The sequence below is a fragment of the Ziziphus jujuba genome, chromosome 2 (assembly GCF_031755915.1).
Source record: "Ziziphus jujuba cultivar Dongzao chromosome 2, ASM3175591v1".
In the NCBI taxonomy this organism is placed as follows: Eukaryota; Viridiplantae; Streptophyta; class Magnoliopsida; order Rosales; family Rhamnaceae; genus Ziziphus; species Ziziphus jujuba.
Window position 1 is genome coordinate 29,400,447 of NC_083380.1, and position 17,054 is coordinate 29,417,500.

At 31.3% G+C, this 17,054-nt stretch overlaps 1 protein-coding gene and 1 pseudogene across 4 annotated transcripts; both read right to left on the bottom strand.

The window, feature by feature from the left end:
- Nucleotides 1-5,460: 5,460 nt before the first annotated feature.
- On the bottom strand, nucleotides 5,461-8,895 carry LOC125422275 (uncharacterized). Of its 4 annotated transcripts, none has more exons than XM_060814094.1 (4): nucleotides 7,233-8,895; nucleotides 6,842-7,044; nucleotides 6,272-6,673; nucleotides 5,461-6,100 (listed from the first exon to the last, which is right to left on the bottom strand). In XM_060814094.1, the coding sequence occupies exons 1-4, from the start codon at nucleotides 7,756-7,758 to the stop codon at nucleotides 5,960-5,962; spliced, it is 1,272 nt and encodes a 423-aa protein (XP_060670077.1). In that variant the 5' UTR covers nucleotides 7,759-8,895; the 3' UTR covers nucleotides 5,461-5,959. The 4 variants fall into 4 exon arrangements, with proteins under 4 accessions (XP_060670077.1, XP_060670074.1, XP_060670073.1 ...); XM_060814091.1 differs by having other exon boundaries at nucleotides 5,461-6,673; nucleotides 7,233-8,102; nucleotides 8,219-8,893; XM_060814090.1 differs by having other exon boundaries at nucleotides 5,461-6,673; nucleotides 7,233-8,893.
- A 2,141-nt stretch (nucleotides 8,896-11,036) lies between these two features.
- On the bottom strand, nucleotides 11,037-16,619 carry LOC107419339 (uncharacterized; annotated as a pseudogene).
- Nucleotides 16,620-17,054: the final 435 nt, after the last annotated feature.

Below are 17,054 nucleotides of genomic sequence, written 5' to 3' on the forward strand. Positions count from 1 at the left end.
ATCATGGATCATGTAGCATGTCAGAAGATATCTTACGTATCTCCATTACGAGCGTGCATATTTCATTTTATGCTATGGATTTTAAGATATGATTTTATGTATTTATGTTATGTTATCTATTTGTGATTTAATTTCTTACTAATATTCTTAATCGATGTTATTATATACTTATTACTATTAATTGTATTTAACTATTTATTTAAATAATTATTGTCACTGTTACCTGGATTGTTATTATTATTTATAATAATTATTTTTATTGTAATTCCAATTTCTATTATTATCATTATTATATTATAGTTGTTATTATTGATTATTATTTTTATTTTTATTTTTATTAACACTATTATGAGATCTTTAATTTTAATTTTGATATTATTTTTATTACTATTACTACCATATGGTACCTTTGGATAAGTATCACAGCCTACGGGCAATAAAGATAGCTATCGTACAAGTATAATAGTCCTCAGACAAGTGGTAGCCTCTGGGTAGGTGAAATAGCCCTCAAGTAAGTTACATTAATACATGTATGGAAATATGATAGCCCTCAGGGAAGTTACATCAATACCATTATCATTAAAACGTTGTTATTGTTTTTATTTTATTGTTAATGTGATGTTGTTTTACCTTTCCTTCTATGTTACGCATTGGCATATTTGCAAAACAATATTTGGAGTGTAATTGACATGTGCAGCACTAAGTGGGTGATGTGGACGGGCGAGAATCTATGATGGTATATTTTAATTGGTTATTTACTAAATTAATTCTATTATATGTCTTTTATATAATTTGTTATCGAAGTGCTGCCAGTTATGGAACTTAAATTGTAATAATGTGGGAGGAATAAGGTGGTGTATATAGAAGTGTATTTTCAGTGCAGAAAAATTATGGTAAATCCAACCCTTAGGGGAGGTTCTGCCGGATTTTCCATTGGCGGGTCCGGTAAAATTTTCCTGGGATCAGGACTTGTCTAGGATTCCGGTGAGAAATTTTAGACGGGTTCTGACAATATTGGTAGCAAGGTACTTGCAACAGCAGGAATCATGGATCGAGCAGCATATTAGAGAGTATCGTTCGTACTTCCAATGCAAGTGTATATTTTATAATACGTTTTGAATTTTAAAACATTATTTTACTTATATTATCTTAACTATTTATAATATAATTTTTCTAACATTATACTTAATTGCTTTTATTGTCATCACTATTGTTAATATTATTCTTGTTATTAATATTGTTGTTATTATTTATCATGATTTCGTTTATAATCATTTTCATTATTATTATTATCATATGGAATCATTGGACAAGTGTCACAGTCTACGGGCAAAGATAGCTAGCCATTGGGCAGGTAAGGATAGTCTTTGAGGCAGCTGAGGTTATGTGACAGCTCTTGAACATGTGTGGTTATGTGATAGCCTATGGGCATGTGTGGTTATGTGATAGCCTTGGATGAGTTATATTAATAACATTATTGGCATTAAAAATGTTTACTATTATTGTTGTTGATGTGGTGATTGTTTTGTACTATTCTTTCTATATTACGCATTGGTATATTTGTAAGACGATATTTAAAATGTATTTGATATTTACAGCACTAAATGGGTGGTGTGGGTAGACGTGAACCTTTGATGGTACATTTTGATTGGTTACTTAATAAATTATTTCCATTGTATATATATCTTATATAAATTGTTATCGAAGTGCTGCCACGTAGTGAAATTTATTTGTAGTAAGATGGGAAAGATAAGGTGGTGTCATAGATCAGTGCATTTTCGTACACGTAATTTTTGGGGCATGTTCTATCCTTAGGGGAGATGTTGCCGGATTTGTCCAAAAGATGGTTCGGTAGGGTTTCCCCATGATTAGGGCTTATTTAGGGTTCCAAAAAAAAAATCTTGGATAGGTTTTGACAATTATTGTTTCGAGTTGGACTTTGTTCACATAGCATATTGTTTTTAGTAATTTTTTTTTTTAAGAAAATAAGTTCAATTCAATCTAGTTTGGATTAAAAAAATTAACTGAACAGACCAAAAGTCAAAAACCAAATCAGACCACATTGGACCAATTCGATTAAATCAGTTTAGTTGGTGCGGATACATATGTGCCGACTTCTAAATTTCAGTTTGTCCAATCATTCCATATATATTCCTTAAAAATCTCCTTTGTTATTAATAGTTTATCAATTACTGCATAATCTTTGTCAAATTTTAAATATTATATTTTCTTAACCATTTAATTTGCTTTAAAATTATTATAAATAAACTCTTCTGACTGATTAATTAGTTTTATAATTTAATACCTCATAACTTTTATAAGCTTCTAAAAAATCCTTTAAAATTTAATATCAAATACCTTTTAGATTTTTTTGAAGTCTTTAAAAGCTTGCATTGAATATAACAAAACTTTTAAATTCTAGAAAACTTCATAAAAATCTTTTAAAATTCAATATTGAATAGATTTGATGAAGGATTTATGAGTATGTCTATTATACATATTTAATATAATAACTAATAAATTAAAAATTAATCTATTATTTAAGTTTCTTTGTACTTATTTTTTTTAACTTATTTTAATTTTTAATATATTTGAGTTTTTTTTTTTTCTGAAGTACTGTAATTGAAATTTTATTTGTACTTTTGATATCATTGAATATGAGGTAATCATGAATTTTTTTAAAGCATTAAAACTTATAAATTAAGAACAAGCATTGATACATAAAATAAATAAATAAACAGATATATAATTAGTTACTCTTTACATATTTAACCTTGAACTATTTGACATTTATAAATAAATTTCTTAAATTATTAAAATAACAAATAAACCTTTCAACTATGATCATGTATAATACTAATTAAAGGCTCATGTTTGTATAATAAAAAAAAAAAAAAGTACATGACCTTCTCTTGTGTCTTGTTTTCATCAATATTAATATCGCAGTTGCTGTTGTTGTGGTTGTTGTTGTTGTTGTTGTTTGAAGAAGAAGAAGCTGTTGGACCCATTGTTGTAATTATCACTGGTACCAAAATTACTTATCAGCTGTTTAAAATCTTCAACAACATAGTCCAAATACCATTTGGAATACCCCATCATATCATTTTTCAAATAATTTTAATCTTATTTTTTTCTTATTGGCTAAATATTAATAATAATAATTTCCTTACAAAAAAAATCAAAAATAATATATTCTTGAAAAAGATTTATACATAATGTTTAATTCCAAATAAGTGTTAAGAATAATATTTTCTCCTATAATAATAATAATAATCAATGAATTTATAATCCATTATGGTCATTTAAGTAATTTTAGATTTTAAAATTTTTATTGATTTTTATATATATATACTTTTTTCTTTTTTTAATTAATAAATACTATACTTTTTGCAAGTTTTTTTAATAGTTTGAGATGGTTTTTCATAATATTAGGGAGTTCTTAATAAGTGTCAAATAGTTTAGGGAGCTTAATTTGTATAATTTACCCCATATGTTATGAATAATTCTTTGTATTTTATTATTAATATTTATTAATTTAGTTCTTTCAAAAAATATATATTCTTTGGTAGCTGATGGTGCTCTTCTGAACAATTTTTCTAGGTCTGCCATTGGTTGCCGATGATCTAGGAATCAATAAGAAAACCACTAATTTGGCTTTTTAATCGAACAAATTGATGCCATGACCAATCATTCTTTGGTCTCTGAAAACGAACATCGGCCACCAAATATTGGTTGGTAATGCATAAACATTGGTCGCTGCAAGATTAACAAGACACCAACAGGGGTATATTTTTTTAAAATGACATCGTAAAATTTTGTACTCATACTGAGCTACCAATAGGGGTGCATTTTCAAACGAAATTTGACAGTCGTAGAACATAAAAACCTTTTAATTACTTGAGATGGAAAAGGACTAATAGCATCTCTTTTAGGCTTTTGGCATGCACATTGGAGATGGTCTAAAGAGTTGTCAATGCTAAAATATCAAATGTCAAAAAATAAGATTATCAAATTTAAGTTTTATTTAATTAAATTTCATTTACAACACCTAATGTCACACAGATCTTGGCCACTACAATAGCATAACATATTTAATGTTAAAAATTTCATCTTTAATGAACACTTTTTATTATCAAAATTCCCCTCTCCATGCAGTTGCATTGTATAACCACATTCATATGTGAGGAATATTTCATTTATATCTCCTAAAGTTTGAGATAAATACTAAAAAATCTTTTAGACTTTGAATAATATCATTCAAATCATGTAGAGAAGTCTAAATTATTTTTATAACCTTATTTAAGTTAAATCACTTCCAATTCTTTTTTTTCTTTTCTTTTCTTTTCTTTTTTTTATTTATTTATTTTTTACTTCTTTCCCTTTTTTTTTTTTTTTTGGGCAATAATTAAAATTTTGAAGACTTCAAAGCTGGGGTTAGGTGGGGTGATGGGGCCCAAAATTTTTGAAAACCCTATGCTATATATATATATATATATATATCCTCAATAGTTTTCAATAACTACAAAATTTAAAATATAATATATTCACCCTTTAAATTTAATGTTTAGCCTTTTTAAAACACCTATTTCTCAAAAAGATGATGTAAAATGTCGTATTGATATTACATAATATAATAGATAGTAAATTGGGTAAATATCACTGTAGCCCTTTTTATTTTATTATTTTTTTATAATATATTCTTATTATGAAGAATATCAGTATAATCCCTGTACATTTCACTTTTATTTCAATATAGCATTATTTTTTAAATCTCTGAATGATGAACTTAGAATCCATCTTATTTACCCTTCATTTAATAAGATTCTTTTACACATCCTTAAAAAAAAATAATGAAAATTAATAAATGAAAATAATAACTTTATTTTCCCTTTTAACAAAAAAGTACTTTTAAATGTATTCAGTATGGATAAGCTTAACATTTGAAATTATGATTATTATATATAACTTGTTATTATTATTTTTTTGGGGATAAATTGGGGAGGATGATTTTAATATAATATTTAGAAGATTTAGTAAGTTTATAAGAAGTGTGTATACGTGTTTGTGAACGCGTGCGTGTTTTTGTGTGTGTGTGTGTTTTTTAATTTCTTAGAGGGTATTATTGCAAAGAAAATAGGAACGATTATAAAATTTTTAAGTAAAATATATATATATATATATATATATTGAGAGGGGCTGGCCTAATTTTCTTTGCAATAGGAACGATTATAAAATTTTTAAGTAAAATATATATATATATATTGAGAGGGGCTGGCCTAATTTAGTTCCGCCAGTGTAGGCTTAGGTATTGTGGAGGTGAATTAATGGTTATGGCTTTGATTTATAGATTTAATGAATATCAATTGAGGTGGTTGAGGACATCTTATTTTTATTTTTTATTTTTTATGAAAATTTGATATGTATAAAATATTATGGAGAGGGAAAGGGACTAGAAAGACGAAGAGAGGGAAGAAATTTAAAGTGAAAAGTATTCATCATCAAACATCCAAATACAAACCAACTGAATATTTAAATGACAACCACAATCCTAGAAATTAAACCGCAACCGCATCAACATAATGGAAACCGAAGAGAAAAACAGAATTATAAAAAGGCCTATATATATATATATATATATAGCTAATTAGGATATTTTATTTTATAAAGTTAGGATACAACGAAAAAAAAAAAAAAAAAAAAGAGGTTTAAATGAAAATAATCAATTTGCCTTCACTTATGTGTATTTTATCCTGATTTTAAAAAAATCAAATATCCTAATTGAATCAAATATATATATATATATATATATATGGCGATTCCAATACAACCCATTACTTCAACTGGCTTGAGAAATCCCAGGTGTGGCGCCCAATATCAAGAGAGTTTGGATAAGGAGGAAAGTGAACGGAATTGTTATCCCCAAACATTGGTTGACTACTATAATTTCCAAAAACTTGGTTCAATGATCTGCTGCTGCTGCATTAATGGTAGAAATGCAATCGAAACTGTTGTCCAATGAAATTGTTTGACCCAGTAAAGTAAGGAGTTTGCTACTATTATTCAACGAACTTGGTCCAATGATCTGCTGCTGCTGCTGCTGCTGCGGATCATTAATGATAGACAAGCAATCGAAACTGTTATCCATATAAGTTGGTTGGAGAAAATGACTACCATTATTCAACGAACTTGGTTCAATGATCTGCTGCTGCTGATGATTAATATCATAATTTCCTGGAATATCAATATTTTGATGATTAGGAGAAGTACCCACCTTCAGTCCCGTATTTGGCGGTGTAACACCATCAGCAGCTCCTTCAATATTATGATTATTTTGACTTTGACTAGTAAGATGTCCCGCGTTTTTGAATGAAGATGATGATGGTGATTCCATCCGTGTAGGAAGACGAGGCTTATTGGCTTCTTCCCTTTCTGTCATCGCATCATACATTTTGTCAATTATTTTATAAGCTGCCTCCTTTTTCAGCAACTTCAATTCTTCAAGTTCCTTATTTTTCCTTTCATAGGCAGCTTTTAATTCCTTGATGAAAGCTGCCTCCTCCTTTTTCAGCAACTTCAATTCTTCAAGCTCCTTATCTTTCCTTTCATAGGCAGCTTTTAATTCCTCGATGCGTCTATCTTGATCCTTGATGTGATTGATATAGGAGTCGACCAACTTAATAAAGAATGTTACAAAAGGAAAAAAAAAAAAAAAAAAAAAAAAAAAAAAAAAAAATAGCCTGGCTAGCAAAGTTATGCCATTATATGTCAATTAAATACAATTAGTAGGAAAATGTTACACAAAAATATGAAGAGAGCGAGGCATGTATATCCATTAATTTACCCTCAAAAACGACTCAGCCCCCAATGAACGAGCTTCTTCAAATGACTTGTGTTTTAAATGTTGATCAACAGAGTTAATGTTTTTCTTACTTTCTATATGCAGCTCTAATTTAGATGCATGATCAACAAGATATTTCCAATCTCTGTTTGGGAACTCCAAAGCCTTTTCAATATCGCACTTGTTCACATCTGAAGACTTGAAACCTTTACAGTTAGACATGAAAACATAGCTCATCTTAATATAAATACACATTAAACTCAATCAATGATTAATTAATTATCAATTAAGCAGCAACTACCTCATGATCTGATCTCTCAAAATTATAAAAAAAAAGAAAAAAAAAATTATAACAATAATAATAATAAAATAAAATAATTAAGCAACTACGCACCTTTAGGTTTATGATCAGCAGCAGTTTTAGATCTAGGTACCAAGCAATCACCCTTAAGACGGATCAAATCATCTAATTTCCATCCTTTCTCAGATTTTGGTAAACCAGTGACCAAAATCTCATTGCCTTTTTTATGAGAAAAATAATAAGTATCTCCAGAATTTTTCTTAACTGCATAGCAATGACAAAACTCGTTCCAACCCAAATTAATTTTACAAATTTGGTTCAACGCTATGATACCAAACATTACCCTCCAACAGTTTGGGGATAATTGGAAGGGGTATAGATGGAGTTCGCTCAATATTTCTTCAATCAAAACATGGAATGGAAGACACAAGCCTAATTTGAAGGTACTAGGATGAATCAAAATTTCATCTTCAGGAAGCGTTTCGTTAATTGAAGATCTAGGAGCTCTTTCAACCGTCACACCCTCTGGAATCTTGTCCTTATTATCTTCTCTAAACTTGCTAAGATCTTGATTGGACTCAATCTTAGAGTGATAACAACTATATTTCTTCTTAGCCATAAGATATATGGATAAAAAAAAAATAATAATAATAATAAACAGAAAATTAAAAAATTGAAAAAAAAAAAAAAAAAAAAAAAAAGGAAGAAGAAGGAAAACTTGACTAGAAGCTAGACAAGGGAAGTAAGGAAGGAAGCTCAAGCAAGCCTAGCCCTAAAAGCGAGAGCCCGAGTCTGAAGAATTTGGACAGGAAAGAACCATCTTTGGCTACAGGAGAAAAGACTTGTAAGCGGGAAAGCGAGAAGCGAGGAAGCAAAGCTACCTATCTTTTTCTCAATAAAGGACTGAGGTCAAGGATAGAATGGAGAAAATGAAACTGATCAAAAACCACACTACTGAAAAGCCTAAATGAAATGAAGAAATATTGAGAGTGAGAATAATTGACAGAGAGAGTAAAGATTTGATATTTGAAAGAAAATGAAATTAATGAAAGGCAGCTAGAGTAAATATAGAAAAGTACCAAAGACTCGCCGTGGAGCTCAAGTGGCAGAGTTTCCACATCCCAGAGACTGTGTGCTCGGAATCGAGCCTTAGGGGGCGAAGGGGAGCCTGGGGCCAGCCACACTGGAAAAAAAAAAATATATATATATATATATATATATAGAAAAGTACTAGAGAGGTTGCTCATCAGTGCTGCTGTAATATAGGGCTTGGTGATCAGTGCTGCCGTAGAGACCAGCACTCACATGAGGCAGGGCCCTCCACTTAGAGTCAAAAGCCAAAGTTAAATAATGAAAGCCAGCTAGATTACATATAGAAAAGTACTAGAGAGGTTGCTGATCAGTGCTGCTTTCATAGAGTAATATCGAGGTTGGTGATCAGTGCTGCCGTACAGATCAGCACTCACGTGAGGCAGGTCCCCTCTACTTAAAGTTAAATAATGAAAGCCGGCTAGAGTACATATAGAAAAGTAATAGAGAGGTTGCTGTTCAGTGCTGCTTTCATAGAGTAATATAGAGCTTGGTTATCCGTGCTGCCGTAGAGACCAGCACTCACATGAGGTAGGGCCCTCTACTTCAGAGTCAAAAGCCAAAGTCAAATAAATTTTTTTATGCATTGTTATGCGAAAATTTTAAATTGTATACTTTTATTAGAGAAACACCTCTAATAATTATAAAACACAACCACAAGTAGGGCCGGGCAAAACCCGACCCGGACCGACCAACCCGTCCGAACCGAACTATTTGGGTCGGTTTGGGTTGGTTTTTAACTGTTAAGCGGGTCGGTTCGGTTACATATGGATTGAACCCGTGGTTTTCGGTTCGGGTTATGGATGGGTAGAAAATTTACCCAACCCAAACCGAACCGACCCATACATTTATTTATTTATTTTTATTAGTATTTTGATAATAATCCAAAAGTGAAGGTTTAGTCATGAAATATTAAAAAAAATATGCATGTGAATAATTATATCCCCTCAAAGCTTTTGGTATATATTTTTTTAATAATTTTTCTATTTAAAAAAAAGAAAAAAAAATAAAAATAAAGGAGAGCATTAACAATGACAACAGGACAAGGATAAGAATCCGATGGGGAATGGTTCTCTTTATTGTCCTTCTTTTTTATTTATTTATATTTTGGTAAGAAGATTTCTTCATCCTTATTGTTTCCCTTTTTTAAAAAAACATAATGCATATTATTTATACTACATTATATTGTAATATATTTTTTCACATGATAATATCAGTACTAGCATAAAAGAATATTATATTATCCCTTTTATTTATTTGAACCTGCAACTTTGAAAATAAAATATTAAGCATACTTGGACCAACCTCACTTGTGAATTTACTAATTAATATGAAAATATTAAAAAAAAAATTAATATGAAAATATTTTAATAATTGTAAAACTAATGAAAATTAAACCTGAATAAAATAAATAAGTGAAACTCATCAATATAAAAAAGAAGAAGAAACATTAAAAATAATATTTGGGCCGAAATCCATCATGAGGTTCAAACTGGCCCAAACCAAAAATAAAAAAAATTGGACTGAAAGTGAAGCTCATTATAAGGCCCAAACCGGCCTAAATAAAAAATAAAAAAATTTGGGCCGAAGCCCATCAGAAAGCCCAACCCGGCCCAATCCGTGAACCCAACCCAAACCGAAAAATATTCATTCGGTTCGGTTCGGTTTGGGTTGAATGTAACGGTCGGTTCGGTTCGGTTTTGTATCCAATCCAAACCGAACCGGTCGGTTCGGTTTAAAAAAGTTCACAAAACCGAACCGAACCGAACCGAGCCCACCCCTAACCACAAGCTTATATATTTATCGAAATTAATAGCATTTTCCTCAACACCTCACCACCAGTCTACCACTTCCACTTGTGTCTCGTACGTGCCTTTCGAAATCATATTCAATGAATGTTAGTTAATGGTCTTGTTATTGACCAAAATGTGCCTCTATGCCATGTTCTGGGCAACGCGATTGGTGCTTTTATTGACCACTACTTGGGCGCTGAATAGGAAAACCGACAACTAAACGTTATTGATCTAAAAATGAATGAATGTCGGTCATTGCAAGAGTAACAGGATATGGTGGTACATTTTCTAACAAGCGTATTTTTTTATCTTTAAAATTTGGTATTGGTATGAGATTTCTAATGTAAAATATCAATATCAAATTTTAACATTAGCATTTTAATGATAAATGCTAAAAAGTAGCAATATCAAATTTTAAGTTTTATTTAATTAAACTGATTACTACACACTACCTTGAATTATGCTAGTTTTAGCACTTTGTTCCTATGCTGTAAAACCCCTCGCATTGCCTTTGAAGTACTGATTACATGTTACTTAATTCCATCATGCATTTTGACAATATGAATTTAATGGAGTTAAGTATATATACACAACAACACCTATAACTCATTAGGTAAATGTTTCTTAATTCCATCATGCATTTTGACAATATGAATTTAATGGAGTTCTATGAATTTAATGGAGTTAAGTATATATACACAACAACACCTATAACTCATTATGTAAATGTCCAGTTCACCAGTATATGATATTGTCCGCTTTGGGTCTGCACATACGGGTTTAAAACACGTCACAAGGAAAAGGTATCCATACCTTTATAAGACATGCTTCGTTTTCTTTTCCAACCGATGTGGGATCTCACACATTACTCGGAAAAGAAAAATAAATAAATAAATAAAAATTAAAAAAAAAAAAACAAAAACCAAACAAACAAACAATAAAACAATAACAAAAAAAATGAAAGATTGTAGAACATTGAGAATGAAAATTGACAGGGTGATTAAAGATTTGATAATAGAAAGAAATGAAACTGAAAGACATATATATATACACACACACACACACACACACTGAAACTCGATCAGAATGTGAAGCATTATTCAATCTCCACCATCGGAATCTTATCTTGAGGACTCACAATGGAAATGAATTCAAAGCCTTGGTGCTACTATTCATGCCTATGGGAAGAATTAAGAAGTGGTTGCATAATTGTAACTGCAATCTAAATATGTTACAAAGACTGAACATAATGATTGATGTTGTATCTGCATTGGAATACCTTCATCATGATTATTCACAACCTATTGTTCATTGTGATATAAACCTAGCAACATACTTTTAGATGGAGATATGGTTGCTCATGTTGCTGATTTCGGAATTGCAAAAATGTTAGGCCAAAAGGCTTTGATGACACAAACCAAAACCCTAGAACATAGTTGGCTCTAACAGTTGAAGCATTTCAAACTAATAATAACATGAGACAAGAGCCTTGTTGTTTTTGTGTTAGAATCCTACCAATTTCCCGTTATTGGATGCTACAAGCTAGGAGTGCTTTTTTGTAGTATCTGCTGTGTTTAAGCTCCTAGGACTGGTAGTAACCAAAAATAAATAAATAAATAAACATTTGAAAGTAACTTCACAGTCATAATTATGAAAATGATACCAGTGCCGTCTGAAGAAACTGAATAGCCTTTCCTAGAAGCCTTGGACAATTCCTCCACAAGTGCACGCTCTGCATCACTGTCACAACATTAAACAAAATACCAGTGAAAAAGGAAACAAAAATGCCATGATATTTACATTTAAATATTAAAAGAAGAAAATAAAAATAAAAATAAAGACTATAAAAATAGAAACTAAAGTGATGCCGAAGGTTTTTGATCTTGTTTTTACACAAAAGCATATAAATTCCTTTATTTTTTGCTAGTTTGATTGCAAACTAGTGATATTAAGATTCACGCATAAACTGTAGTTCTTGACAGACTAAATACAGCACATTTTTCTGCTTAGCACAGCTCAATTTCAGCCTGCAGGTAAGATAAATTCTCAAAAAGATGTTTGCTTCTCAATCACCACCCCCTGCAGCGTCCCAACTCGAGCCTTTTCAGAGCTCTGCGTTACCCAAGCTAGAAAACATCATAAACAATTGCCATTATGTGATACATTTTTTCTCACTTAACCATTCTTAGATTTAAATTATGATATAAATACCAAGGGAAACAAAAAAAAGTGTAATCTGGACCTGATTTTCTTTGGGATCTGAACATTCACAATAAAGTGATGATCTCCTTGAATTGATGGTTTGTTGATGTCTGGAACTTCCGTACGTGACAACTTTAGTGTTTCTCCAGGCTGAATCCCGGAAGGAATTTGAAGATCCCTCAAGCCTTCAACTGTTTCTACCTGAAGTTACTTTAAGACTTACTTTCATCAAGCAACTTATATACAACTTCAACTTATAAGAACTGTAGACCTCTAAGAAATATTAAAAGGGCTCATAAAACCATACAAAGATTAAGAGATAAAAGCAAGACAGAATTCACAAGAAAAACCAATACATAGCAAGCTGGAGCAGAAGTAATTTTGCAAAGAAATAGATAGAGAAAATAAACATGAACAGTATAGATTAATAGTGTAGTCTCATGATGATCACAGTAACTAGTAACTATCACAATACAAGTCTCTGCTTTTAATTCTTCGAGCCTAGTATCAGTAACTGTAACTAAAAAGTATGCCTGCAGTTTTTCCATTTTTAATAGTAGTATCATCAGTAACTAACTGCATGATTCTTTGCATATAGCAGCAGGTATCTAATTTGATTTAGTGATGAAGCAGCTTCAATTTTCTCAATTCCAGGTAAAATCACCATTCTATCAAAACTAAACAATGCAACTTTCCAATCATGATATTAAATCGAAACAAGATTAAAAAAGTAGCTATGAAATGGCACAAAGTACGAGGTTTGATGAGAAACATAAAGTTTCAACTGTCTGAGTTACCACATTGGTCTAACTGATCTATACTCAATTTTCCCCATTGTTTGCTTTCACAAACCAGCTCCCCAGTACTTAAACCATACTTAATCAACACATCATAATTGACTGATTATGGCCCAAGAGATAAAATCTTCAACAAAATCCCCTAATAATTCATAATAAAATACTATTGAAACAAGATATCCAATGCAAATCAGGGGTAGGATAACAATAACTCAAGGTCCAAATTGACTACCGCACATGGTTGGCCAGGGTTTCATACCCCATATTTTACATCTGTTCTTATGATTAATCCCAAATATTGGTGGCAGAGTGCAAGGTTACCCAAAAATTAAAGTCTGCATTCTATGTGCCTGCCTATGTCTTACCTACCCAAAACAGTAAGCAAGCAATGGTTCTTACCAGCCAACAAAATGTCTTTGCAGAGTCCCACAAAACTTCTACAAAGAACAGTAGTGGTAATGAGTTGTATTAATGGCCCACATAGTGTAGGAATATAGAAATGGAGCAAAAATGAATGTATTGTTTACCTATTAGTGGTAATAGTTGAGATTGTTGTCTGTTATAAGTTTCCTCATAAACTTGTATTTTACAACACTTAGCACTCACTATTTTGCTCCGCAACCCATATATTATAAAAGCATATTGCAAAAGGTAACCAGCAGGAAGTACCAATGAGACCACGAAGATTATTCAAGCATCGAATCAAGTATAAGATTTAATTAACAGTTCTTAAGTGAGGGTACAATCCTAATGTTAAACCCCTGACATTTGAAAAAAAAAAAAAAAAAAAATCATGAAGCACAAAAGGGATGATACATAAGGTTATGATAACAATCATCATGTTGTTCAGTGAAGAAAAGAATGAAAGGTCAAAGACAGAATCAAGAATGTTCAGCACGTGTCAAATCAATTATGGGAGACAAAAAAAAAAAAAATTACCTTTATGTTGAATACAGATTGAGACCATCCCTCCTGATTCCATGCTTTTCTTCTATATGGAGCACTATATAAAGATTACCAGCTATACCCCTGCCAAGATATATATGGAGAGAGGGTATAAAATTGCAATCTCTTCTAAAATTATTCAGTTTATCTAGTCTAATAGAAAACACAATGCAAAACAAATAGAAACAGAAACATAGATGTAGCCCCAAAAGCTTAGGCTTCATAAACATAAGTACTAAACTCTGGACAGAGGAAGTACTAAATAACTGAAGCCACGTCTTGTCTATGAAATAATCAAATCATGATCACTACAGCACTGAGTAACAAAAGATAAAGATTATACTGGCATACATATTAATTGTTGAAAAAAAAAAATCCATCTATGGTACACACCTTTTATTATCAAAATTCCCCTCCCCCTGTAGTTGCATTGTAGATCCATTACTAACACCAGCTGGTATGAACACATTCATATTTCGCTTACCAGACCGTCGCCTCCACATCTTTGACAATAATCAGTGATTATCTTGCCATCTCCACCGCACTTTGTGCAGGTAGATACCTAATAATCATCAAATATATTGAGTAAATGTCAAATATAGATGTCAAATTCTAAAGAAGTGTAGGAGTACAGAAGACTAAGTGCTTTAACCAATTGAAGTACCTATAACTTACGGTACTGACTTCTTTTTTTCCTTTTTTTTTTATTTTTTATTTTTTTTTTTAGGAGGAAAGGAGGAAAAGATAATACTTTTCATTTTCACCAATATTAGGCTAGGTAAACGGTAAAAAAAATTTATGAAACTCTAGAACACATGATGCAAGTACTTAAATATTTGACTGAACTGTAAGCTGCTTTCTATATATTCAACTTGCATAACTAGGACAAGACCTAAACCAGTTTTCAAAATGGAAATGTAAACAAACGCCAGAACTATCCTACATATAACTGTAAGTGCAATTTGGCTGGATTACCAATCTTATGATTCGTGAAAGAGCACAGGAAATGGATCTGCAAGAAGAAACTACATCAAGCGTGTGCAAGCCCACTAGGTTCCCAATTATTGGGGGAAAAAAAATGTGGAGCTCAAGATGAATTGATTCATTTAAATCAACAAGCATGGAGAATATAGAATTAACTCTTCACTAAATCAGGCTTTAGGACATGTTAAAAATGTTTGTGGATTAATTTTAGTGGTTAATCTACAATTCAAGAATGTTTAAGTGTTATGTCCTGTGTGTTAACTTGATTTACATTGTTAGCTCCATTGCTCATTAGCTTAAGCTTTTTAGTAGGAGTTAGTGCATAAAATTAAGAAATACACCAAAGGTCTGTGTATAGGAAAAATTGGAGTAATTCATATAGGTCTGTGTATAGAAGAAATTGGAGTAATTCACATATCACTTTTAATATTTAGAAGATGTCAAATTACCTGTGACATCATTCCAAATGGTGTTTTCTGAGTTTTCATTACTCCTCCTCTTCCTCCACAGCTGCTACATGATTTTATACAGCTACTAGATTCAGCCCCCGTTCCATCACAATTATCACACATCTCAGAACAAGAAATTTCAATTTCTCGCTGTCCTCCAAATATAGACTCTTCAAAGCTCAAATACAGGTCATACCTGCAAAACTGAGATTATATGAGATTTTTATACAGTACAAAAAAGAAAACCTCAAAAACATAAAGTTTATGGCTCAAACTGAAAATTTACTTTTCATTTCACAGATTCATATTAATATTAAGGAGACAAAAGGGATTCTTCTAATTGGATCAATCACAAGAAATTAATAGTGACTTTCTCGCTAGATGGTTACCGAATATCAAGACCTTGGTTTTCCTTGTTGCTGAAATTAAAATTGATGCCTCCGGAATCACTTCTTCCTCCAAAAAACCCATCTGACCCACCAAAGAATGTATCAAAAACTTCAAACGGACCCACCTATAGAATTTCAATAAGGCATCAGCTAACACTTGAAATTGATAGTTCCTCCAGAAAATAAAATTAATTAATCAATAAACAATTAACAGAGACAGAATGTATTCCTTGTATTAATTGTCTCATGGCCAAGAAGATGTCTGACTATTTAGGATATACTAGGAAATGTTACAGTCATGAGCTTACCCCCACTGAACCACTGCCTGACCCACCATGTTCTCCTTGTAAACCTGCCTCACCAAAGCGATCATATAAAGATCTTTTCTCATCATCAGATAGGACCTACAGAGCTGCTTCATTATCACATGAATAGAAAAGGAAGAACAAAAATATGATGCAGATGTACAATTATCAAAAGCCTCTCAACAAAATAAATGTCAAATCCACTCCATTCTATCAACCAGGAGCCCGCGCTCAGAAAACCTATCACCTAAAGAGAAAAGGAAATAAACTACCAAAAAAAAAACAATCTATGCATATCTATATATATATATATATATATACATTTTAATTTGTTTAAAGGCTTGGTAGTTCCGGCAGAAGAATTGGGAAGCACTGGAACTGAGACAACTGAGACCCAAGCTGCGGATAATGATAGACGAAGAAGGGAGTTAGAAGAAGACGAAGGAATTGGACGAAACCGCAGAGATAGGAACTGGAGGAAGCTTGGGGATAGTGTAGGCACTACTTGCCAAGAAGGTACTGCGCATGGTTTTCTCTGCAGTTTTCACAGAAGAGAAACTACTGGATTTTGCTCGGTTTTGCCCCTTTTATAGCATTTTGAGGACAAAATGATATATATGTATATATATATATATTATAATAATATTATTTTGTTGTTTGGTTTTTTATTTTTTTGCAATTTTGTCTTTATACTTTTAGAAAACAGAAAAGCACTCTGTTATATTTTAATTTGTTGTAATATCAGATCTTGTACATAATTTTTTTTAAAAATTAATATTATTAACAATTTCCATATAGTCACAGCATATATTTCAATTAAATTTTGTTTTGAAATAAAATAAAAATAATTGCAGTGCTCATTTGTTTTCCTTTATTTTTTATTTTTTGGTCAATTTTTAGTTCTAAAAAAATAACATCCTCTCATTTTATTATAGAAGGCTCTATGTATAAATATATATAAA

Coding starts and splice junctions, on each gene's coding strand:
- LOC125422275 (XM_060814091.1), bottom strand. CDS start 7,758: ATGGCTAAGAAGAAATATAGTTGTTATCACTCTAAGATTGAGTCCAAT. Junction 7,045..7,232: donor TGCTGATCATAAACCTAAAG/GTGCGTAGTTGC, acceptor CTAACTGTAAAG/GTTTCAAGTCTTCAGATGTG. Junction 6,674..6,841: donor GGGCTGAGTCGTTTTTGAGG/GTAAATTAATGG, acceptor TTCTTTATTAAG/TTGGTCGACTCCTATATCAA.